The 10,000-nt window shown below is 50.4% G+C and overlaps 1 protein-coding gene and 1 pseudogene across 1 annotated transcript; both read right to left on the bottom strand.

The window, feature by feature from the left end:
* Nucleotides 1-3,847: 3,847 nt before the first annotated feature.
* LOC119597646 lies at nucleotides 3,848-6,082 on the bottom strand. The gene is given in 2 exon segments (XM_037947242.1): nucleotides 3,848-5,860; nucleotides 5,863-6,082. Coding segments are annotated over 2 exon segments (2,223 nt in total). The 3' UTR covers nucleotides 3,848-3,857.
* A 2,168-nt stretch (nucleotides 6,083-8,250) lies between these two features.
* The window catches only part of LOC119597484, a 1,966-nt pseudogene continuing 216 nt past the window's right edge, over nucleotides 8,251-10,000 (bottom strand).

Here is a 10,000-nt window from a genome sequence, read left to right as displayed (position 1 = left end):
TATGGACTATGCTACCAAGGTATGCAAAGCTCTCTGTAACTTCAACGTCCTCATTGCAAGCATGGATCAACTGAACAGGTTCCCCTAACAGGCCCCCACAGTCCTGAATCTTGGTCTTGGTCCAGGAGACCTCTAGGCCCAAGGGTTTCACCTCTTACTAAACGTATCAAGAGTCGCCACCAGTGATTCCAGGGACTCAGATAGGATAGCAACATCATTGGTAAAGTCAAGGTCTGAGACCTTGATATTGCCCTGTGTTGCTCCACACTGACTTCGGGTAGTAACCCTGCCCATTACCCAGTCCATGCAGGTGTTGAAAAGTGTTGGTGCAAGGACACAGCCTTGCCTCATCCCTGAATTAACAGAGAAGTTTGACAGGCCTCCACCACACTTTACAGCACTTTAAATACCGGTATATAGGCTTGCTATTAGGCCAATAATCTGTATCGGAATTCCCCTGAGTCTCAGAATCTCCCATAGCGAGTTAAATGCCTTTTTGAGGTTAATGTAGAGTGCAAGCAACTCACAACCGAACTTACAACGGCGTTCCACAGTCACTCGAAGCGCTAGTATACGGTCTATTGTGGACTTGCTAAGAGTGAATCCAGACTGCTCTGGTCTCTGGTGCCTTAGCAGGTAGTTGCAGATCTGTTTCAGAAAAATCTGGGCAAAGAATTTGCCTGGTATGCTGAGCAGTGTAATACCACAGTAGTTGCTACAGTCCCAACGATCCCCTTTCCTCTTCCAGAGAGGGATGACCATGCCCCTCAACAGGTCAGGGGGAATGGTACCGGACTGCCAGATGGCAGTCAAAACTGTATGCAAACCCCGGGCCATAGGTTCACCCCCAGCCTTTAGCAGTTCAGCAGGGATATCACATATGCCTGTGGCTTTCCCACATTTCAGCCTGAAAATCGCCATCCTAACCTCCATTATGGTAGGAGATTCCTCGCTGATGGTTGGGTCTGGCACAGGTATTGTGATACCACATGCATCCAAACTAACTGTTGAAGGGTCTACCTGGTACAACTGCTCAAAATACTCAGCCCTTTCTTGAACCCCAACATGATCTGAGATGATCTGTCCATCCACTTGAGTGGACTGCAGTCATCTGCGAAGAAGGCTTACAGTTCAGCTCATCAACCAGTGTTACCTCAACTACTAAGGGCTGAAGTTGGCTGGAGATGGCTATAGTGTAGCAACACGACCCTGCAACCTGAAGTTCAGCATAAGTTTCCCAGGCTGGGTCACACCAGGTCCAAAGCCATGTCCGTGCTCATTGAACAGCGGGCTCCCCTCGTTCCCTGCGTGCTTACAAAGCCCAAGTGTACTTAAGCCACATAGCCCGAAACGAGATCAGCATCCATACGACACCTCCAGGTCAAGTAAGATGAGTCACTTAGTAACAAATTGGAAAATCAACGTGTCCATTGAGTCTACCCTGGGCACCGGTGGGGCCTCATCGACCACGATGCCCCTTCTGGTTAATACGCTCTCTTAACATAAATGTTCAGCCAAATTATCTCTGGTTCCAGAGAAGTATCTGCATTTCCCACTGCCCTCAGCGATTTTCTTTTATTTGCCTATTAACGTGACAATGGAACATACACTTCTCCTCAGACCCGCAGCTCTCCTCCATCACAGGGTAACCTGTATAGGGAGGCCCAGCAGTCTGAGGCGACATTTAGGTGTGCTTTTGCTCCCCCTAAACTCCTTCAATTTCTTGTGGCCATCTGGACCAACATAAGTCCCAGAGACATGTATTCGTCTCGGTGGTGTGTCTCTTACCTCTTGCCCCTTTGTAACAAGGATTGGCAATAAGGGGGAGGCCCAACACAAAGCTCCAAACCCTCAGTGCGCTGGAGAACGCAACCAGTCTGACACTGTGGGGGGTCGAGTGCAGGACCTCTGTAAATCTCTTTGAAGAGCACCCATCACAATCTACAACCTCCTCACTTTCTCTCCCCCTAAATCATTTTCCCACCTTTTTATCACCTCGCTGATCACCTGCATCCTCACTCACTCCTCTTCATTCCTGACGACCCTATGCAACCCAAACCACCATGATTAAGGTAAAGATTAATGTCAACGGCAGCCTGTCCCCGAGCCACCGTAACTTCCCTCGCCCAGGCACTCTTCGAGGCCGAGATCAGAGTACTCAGGTACTACCCGACCCATGATGGGTATGTTACCCTCATTGAGGACTCCAAACAGGCAGAGAATCTCTTCTCTGGCCCCACCACCGCAAAACTGCAAAATTTGGGATTTACACCTGTGCTTCCACTAGACATGCGAGCGAAACTCACCCTTGTATTGTTAGCGAAACTAACGAAAACATTACCAATGAGATCATGGCATCAGCCCCCCATGCCAAAGTGGAAAACGTTCACATCATGAAAACCCTCTATATGATGAACGAGAGATTTGCCGACCATGTCTCAGCAAACAAGATCAAAGAAGAAGGCATTTACCTCCTCAAACTGTATGTTTAACCGTGGCAAATAGAGTTTGAGCAATTCACCCCAGTCAGACAATGCATGAACTGTTATAGACACCTGAAGTCCAACTGTAAAGAGGAGAAGAAACCCTGATGCTCCGGCACCCACTCATACCGAAGCTGTACCAGCACACCTAAAAAAAGGCCTGAACTTTGGCCAACAGCTGCCCCATCCGGAAAGAGGCTATAAAAACCTCTCAGGAGAAGGAGAAGGAGAAAGAAAAGTAGGCTAGACCTCTAAAAGCAGTAGCTCAAAAGGCTGCACAAGCTACAGTTCAAGCAACCACCAACGCCTGGAAACCCCTCATCAATCAGGTCCGCAAAGACATCAGGGAACAAAGTGAAAAAACATCCTCAAAAACAGAACCCACGGTGCATTTAGTCCTACCTAACAACCTGTCAAAGGAAATTATGGTAGTTTTGCTGCATGCCCACCTCCAAAACATCATCAGCCCTCAACGAGGCTTTAGGGAGCATGCCAGGAAGGCCCTGAAAAGGAACAACCTCCCTGACCTCGACCTAGGGGAAGCTGACTCTTGGGGGATCCTTAGGGTGGTTCAACCTCCCCCTCCCCCCTCTGAAACGGCTTCACACATCCAAGCCTTAGAGACACAGCTAGAACAGAACTCTCCTACCACCCCTACAAACCCTGCAACCCCAGCTCCCGACACCTCAGTCAGGCCCAAGAAGCAGCAAGCTGCCCCTCAAAGGCCATCATCCTCTAAAAAGGATGCCTAACCAGCACTGCTACAGACACTGCCCAAAGCAACCCCACCAGCAGAGCTGGCAACCCCAGTCTCAGTTGACCCTTATGATCCCGAGGACCATGATATCTCTTTTGTGGGGGATGATGGCCTGGAGAGGCTAATGGACGGCACAGTGAAAGACCCTAAATTCTATGGTATCAGACTCTTTGCTAAAAACCCTGAAAAATACGAATACTCTAACAGACAGGAAATCGGCCAAGAAATCGAAGAAGGACGAATCAGGTGGCTCTTCTCTAAGGAGGAGCAATATAACATGGTCATAGCTGGTTAACTCCACAAACACCTTATACAGGGAAACATCTGGGTAACCAACAGGATGATTGAAAGACACCCTGACGTCACCAAAATACATAACGGGCACCTTGCCATAACCAAGAATCCAGCACGCAAACATAATAAATAACGTAAGAAAAACCCACAATACAAAAACTAGATTTATTGAAAGTGAGACTACAGTTTCGAAATCCACCTGGATTCCATCTTCAGGTCTGAAGAGGAAAGGGAGAGGAGGGGGTATAAAAGAGAGAGAGGAGAGGCAACGCAGTAACACGGGGCAGGTGAGGACAGACGAACGGAAGCAGAGGGAGGTCACATCAGGTCGGAGGATCGGGCGGACTATGCGCCGGGTGGCCTGCATACGGTAGAAGGCGGAGGATATAGGAAGCAAGGAGACTATCAACAGGAGAAAAGCCGCTGTTCAAGTTTAAATTAGGCAACAGCTTTATAAGGGAATATTCCACCAGTCTGCGGGAGTGGACATCGGCGGAAGGAAAGACAATCTGCGCTGCTGACCAGTCCAACTGATGGCCAGTGTTCCACTGATGGCAAAAGAGGGAGTTATTGTTGTGTCCCCTGGATACAGCGTACTTATGTTGAGACAGAAGCTTGGTAAGACTGGCGCCTGTTTTGCCAAATTACTGCTTATCACAGGAGGCACAAGGAACAGCATAGGTGCCCACCTTCGAGGAGGAAGGAGGGCTGGTATGGACCAGGTTGCGACGGAGAGTGTTCACCTGGCGAAAGATCAACCTGCAGTTGAGAGGGTGAAGAGGGCGACGGAGAGAGTAGATTTCCTCAGTGTAGGGCAGGCTGAGGATGGGCAAGTGAGGAGTCTCTTTAGGAGGAGAGTCGTGGTAGAAGGTACGCCGTGCCCTGGATAACGCGGCGTCGAGAACATGACCAGGGTAGCCGAGTTTGGAGAACGAGCGACGAAGGAAGACGATCTCTCCTTCCAGGTACTGGGGGTCACAGATGCGAAGGGTGCGAAGGAACAGCGAGGTGGCAACACCTCTCTTCACATGGAGAGGGTGGTATGAGAAGTGTATGTACATACCACTATGCATAGGCTTCCTGTATATGGAGAAGGAGAAGTGGTCAGCAGAGTGATGGACTAGGGTGTCCAAGAAAGGGAGCTTATTGTCAACCTCCCATTCCACCTTGAAACGGATGGAAGGAGAGAGAGAGTTCAGCTGCATCAGGAAACCTGGAAACAGAGCAGAGTCATGAGGCCAGAGAGCAAAGAGGTCGTCGACATACCTCAGCCAGATCGACGGCCGAATGGAAGGGAGAAGCTCAGACTCGAAGAATTCTATGAACAGGTTTGCCAGGACTGGAGAGAGGGGAGAGCCCATGGCAACACCGAACGTCTGAGAGTAGAAGCGACCTTCAAAGGAAAAGGAATTAGACTCCACACACGGACGAATCAGCTGGAGGAAGACGTCGGTGGGCAGAGGGAGACGAGGATTCTCTGCGGGGAGTCTCCTCTGGAGGAAAGCAAGGACATCATCAAGCAGGACCTTGGTGAACAGGGAGTCAACGTCCAAGCTCATCATGGTCGCCGGTGATACTCCACGAACGCGGGAGATGAAGTCCTGAGAGTGGCGCAGGTGAGCAGGAGAGAAAGTGCCAAGAAGGGGAGTGAGACACTTCGCCAGCCAGGCCGCAAGAGGGTGCGTCACAGATCCCCGGGAGGAGATGATGGGGCGCAGAGGCACGGCTGGCTTAGGGGGTTTTAGGAAGCCCATAGAAATGAAGGAGTCGGGGTTGATGACCCTGAACTTCTGGGAGAGATTCGCCTCCGGAAAACAGGCTGCTATCTTTTTCAGGCGACGGTGGAAGGTAGCAGCAATGCGTTCAGGGGGGTCACTGGTCAGGGGAGCATAAGTAGAGGCGTCATCCAACATGTCCTGGGCCTTCTGCAGGTAAGAGGCACGGTCGATGACCACCACCGAGTTGCCCTTGTCAGATGGCAGAATGGTGACGTCCTCCCTGCGCAGGCTTTGAAGGGCCTCACGGTAACGCCTGGGAATGGAAGGGTTAGGATGGAGGAGAAATTCGAGGGCCGGGATGAAAGCACCACGAAGGAGAGACACATCAGGCAAAGAGTTCCTGTGAGAAGAGATGAAACGGTCAATGGAGGAAATAATGTCGATGGAGGTAAGAGGGTGAGGGCGGAGAGCAAAGGAAAGACCGAAGCCAAGGACTTGTAGCTGGTGGGGGGTCAAGGACAGGGAAGATAGGTTTGTAACAGCGTCGGTGAGGGAGAAGCGAGACCAAGGACTGCGGGCGGTCTTCCAGGAAGTCCGAACGTGCTCGTGAACGCATGCTCGACGTCCCTCCTGCCAGCAGGAATGCGTTCAAGGAGGAGAGAACGTGCATAGTCCGGAAAGGGAGAACCTTCCTCAGAATGTTTCAGTACATTAGAGATGGAGGAAGGGAGTACTTGCTCGTCGAGGCAGTCACGGAGGAAACGGAGTTGGTTCTTCCGTCGGGCCGTGGCGATGACTGAATCCTCGTAGGCACGAAAAGCAGGTACCATGTCAAGGAAGGAGGTCAACAAGAACGAGAGAAGATTTCTTTTAACCGTGTGCTCCATTAATTCAATAAATCTAGTTTTTGTATTGTGTTTTTTTCTTCCATTGTATCAGCACAGAAGAGTGTTTTGCTATTCATGATAAATAACACATCACTACACTCATGCCTCACAGTCATCCAACATAATGTACTACACTGGACAACACGCAAAAATGATCTCTGCAACTCATGCAAGAAACATGACCCACACATCATCCTCATAAATAGCCATGGGCTCAATAACACTACTCCACTAAAGATCTACCCTTACACTATCTACTATTCAAAACAAATCACGAGAAAGAAGCGACGGCGTAGCAATCGCGATCAAAAATGACATTTCTCACAAAATCATAAATAACTTCACCTCGGACCTTTTGGCAGTCGAAGTAAACACACCACAAGGACCCATTATACTGGCAACACTTTACATCCCACCACGAAGACTATACATCCCAGAAGGCACAACAAACCAATATACATCATGGGAGACTTTAACGCAAACCACACACTCTTTGGATACAACCACACCAACGCAGTAGGCAGAGGCCTGGCCTCCTACATACAACAAGGAAGACTCACACAGCTCGGTCCACACACACCAACATATATTGCATATAACACAACAACACCTGACATAGTACTTTCCAACCACAGAGCACATCTACACTATCATATATCAACAGACGATGTCATCTCCAGTGATCACCTCCCTGTAATATTAACATTATCAACAAACCCCATCATGATCCCAGCACAACCCCGAGAATCTTACCAACATGCAAACTGGGAGGGATTCAAACAAATACTTGAAAACACACAAATCCAATTTTGAAAACTTTATAGACACCTGAAGTCCACTGTAAAAGAGAAGAACCTGAGCTCCGGCACCCACTCATACCGAACTTAGCAGCAACTAAAAAAGCCTGAACTTTGCCAACAGTGCCCCATCCGGAAGAGGCTAAAAAAAACCTCTCAGGAGAAGGAGAAGGAGAAAGAAAAGTAGGCTAGACCTCTAAAAGCAGTAGCTCAAAAGGCTGCACAAGCTACAGTTCAAGCAACCACCAACGCCTGGAAACCCCTCATCAATCAGGTCCCCAAAGACATCAGGGAACAAAGTGAAAAAAACATTCTCAAAAACAGAACCCACGGTGCATTTAGTCCTACCTAACAACCTGTCAAAGGAAATTATGGTAGATTTGCTGCACGCCCACCTCCAAAACATCATCATCCCTGAACGAGGCTTTAGGGAGCATGCCAGGGAGGCCCTGAAAAGGAACAACCTCCCTGACCTCGACCTAGGGAAAGCTGACTCCTGGGGGATCCTTAGGGTGATTCAGCCTCCCCCTTCCCCCCCTCTGAAACGGCTTCACACATCCAAGCCTTAGAGACACAGCTAGAACAGATCTCTCCTACCACCCCTACAAACCCTGCAACCCCAGCTCCCGACACATCAGTCAGGCCCAAGAAGCAGCAAGCTGCCACTCAAAGGCCATCATCCTCTAAAAAGGATGCCTAACCAGCACCGCTACAGACACTGCCCAAAGCAACCCCACCAGCCGAGCTGACAACCCCAGTCTCAGTTGACCCTTATGATCCCGAGGACCATGATACCTCTTTTGTGGGGGATGATGGCCTGGAGAGGCTAATGGACGGCACGGTGAAAGACCCTAAATTCTTTGGTATCAGACTCTTTGCTAAAAACCCTGAAAAATACGAATACTCTAACAGACAGGAAATCGGCCAAGAAATCGAAAAAGGACGAATCAGGTGGCTTTTCTCTAAGGAGGAGCAATATAACATGGTCATAGCTGGTAAACTCTACAAACACTTTATACAGGGAAACATCCGGGTAACCAACAGGATGATTGAAAGACACCCTGACGTCACCAAAATACATAACGGGCACCTTGCCATAACCAAGAATCCAGCACGCAAACATGATAAATAATGGAAGAAAAACCCACAATACAAAAACTAGATTTATTGAAAGTGAGACTACAGTTTCGAAATTCACCTGGATTCCATCTTCAGGTCTGAAGAGGAAAGGGAGAGGAGGGGGTATAAAAGAGAGAGAGGAGAGGCAACACGGGGCAAGTGAGGACAGACGAACGGAAGCAGAGGGAGGTCACATCAGGTCGGAGGATCGGGTGGACTATGCGCCGGGTGGCCGGCATACGGTAGAAGGCGGAGGATATGGGAAGCAAGGAGACTATCAGCAGGAGAAAAGCCGCTGTTCAAGTTGAAATTAGGCAGCAGCTTTATAAGGGAAGATTCCACCAGTCTGCGGGAATGGACATCGGCGGAAGGAAAGACAATCCGCGCTGCTGACTAGTCCATCTGATGGCCAGTGTCCCACTGATGGCAAAAGAGGGAGTTACTTATGTTGAGACAGAAGCTTGGTAAGACTGGCGCCTGTTTTGCCAAAGTACTGCTTATCACAGGAAGCACAAGGAACAGCATAGGTGCCCACCTTCGAGGAGGAAGGAGGGCTGGTATGGACCAGGTTGCGATGGAGAGTGTTCACCTGGCGAAAGATCAGCCTGCAGTTGAGAGGGTGAAGAGGGCGACGGAGAGAGTAGATTTCCTCAGTGTAGGGCAGGCTGAGGACGGGCAGGTGAGGAGTCTCTTTAGGAGAGTCGTGGTAGAAGGTACGCCGTGCCCTGGATAACGCGGCGTCGAGAACATGACCAGGGTAGCCCAGTTTGGAGAACGAGCGACGAAGGAAGACCATCTCTCCTTCTAGGTACTGGGGATCACAGATGCGAAGGGCGCGAAGGAACAGCGAGGTGGCAACACCTCTCTTCACATGGAGAGGGTGGTATGAGAAGAAGTGTATGTACATACCACTATGCATAGGCTTCCTGTATATGGAGAGGGAGAAGTGGTCAGCAGAGCGATGGACTAGGGTGTCCAAGAAAGGGAGCTTGTTGTCAACCTCCCATTCCACCTTCAAACGGATGGAAGGAGAGAGAGAGTTCAGCTGCATCAGGAAACTGGAAACAGAGCAGGGTCATGAGGCCAGAGAGCAAAGAGGTCGTCGACATACCTCAGCCAGATCGACGGCCGAAGGGAGATGGAAGGGAGAAGCACAGACTCGAAGAATTCTATGAACAGGTTTGCCAGGACTGGAGAGAGGGGAGAGCCCATGGCAACACCGAACGTCTGAGAGTAGAAGCGACCTTCAAAGGAAAAGGAATTAGACTCCACACACAGACGAATCAGCTGGAGGAAGACGTCGGAGGGCAGAGGGAGACGAGGATTCTCTGCGGGGAGTCTCCTCTGGAGGAAAGCAAGGACATCATCAAGCGGGACCTTGGTGAACAGGGAGTCAACGTCCAAGCTCATCATGATCGCCGGTGATACTCCACGAACGCGGGAGATGAAGTCCTGAGAGTGGCGCAGGTGAGCAGGAGAGAAGGTGCCAAGAAGGGGAGTGAGACACTTCGCCAGCCAGGCCGCAAGAGGGTGCGTCACAGATCCCCGGGAGGAGATGATGGGGCGCAGAGGCACGGCCGGCTTAGGGGGTTTTAGGAAGCCCATAGAAATGAGGGAGTCGGGGTTGATGACCCTGAACCTCTGGTAGAGATTCGCCTCCGGAAAACAGGCTGCTATCTCTTTCAGGCGACGGTGGAAGGTAGCAGCAATGCGTTCACGGGGGTCACTGGTCATGGGAGCATAAGTAGAGGCGTCTTCCAACAAGTCCGGGGCCTTCTGCAGGTAAGAGGCACGGTCGAGGACCACCACCAAGTTGCCCTTGTCAGAAGGCAGAATGGTGACGTCCTCCCTGCGCAGGCTTTGAAGGGCCTCACGGCAACGCCTGGGAATGGAAGGGTTAGGATGGAGGAGAGATTCGAGGGCCGGGATGAAAGCACCACGAAGG

Source organism: Penaeus monodon, chromosome 39 (genome assembly GCF_015228065.2).
Source record: "Penaeus monodon isolate SGIC_2016 chromosome 39, NSTDA_Pmon_1, whole genome shotgun sequence".
In the NCBI taxonomy this organism is placed as follows: domain Eukaryota; kingdom Metazoa; phylum Arthropoda; class Malacostraca; order Decapoda; family Penaeidae; genus Penaeus; species Penaeus monodon.
Note: the sequence above shows the minus strand (reverse complement) of the source record. Positions and strands in the feature narration are given on the sequence as shown.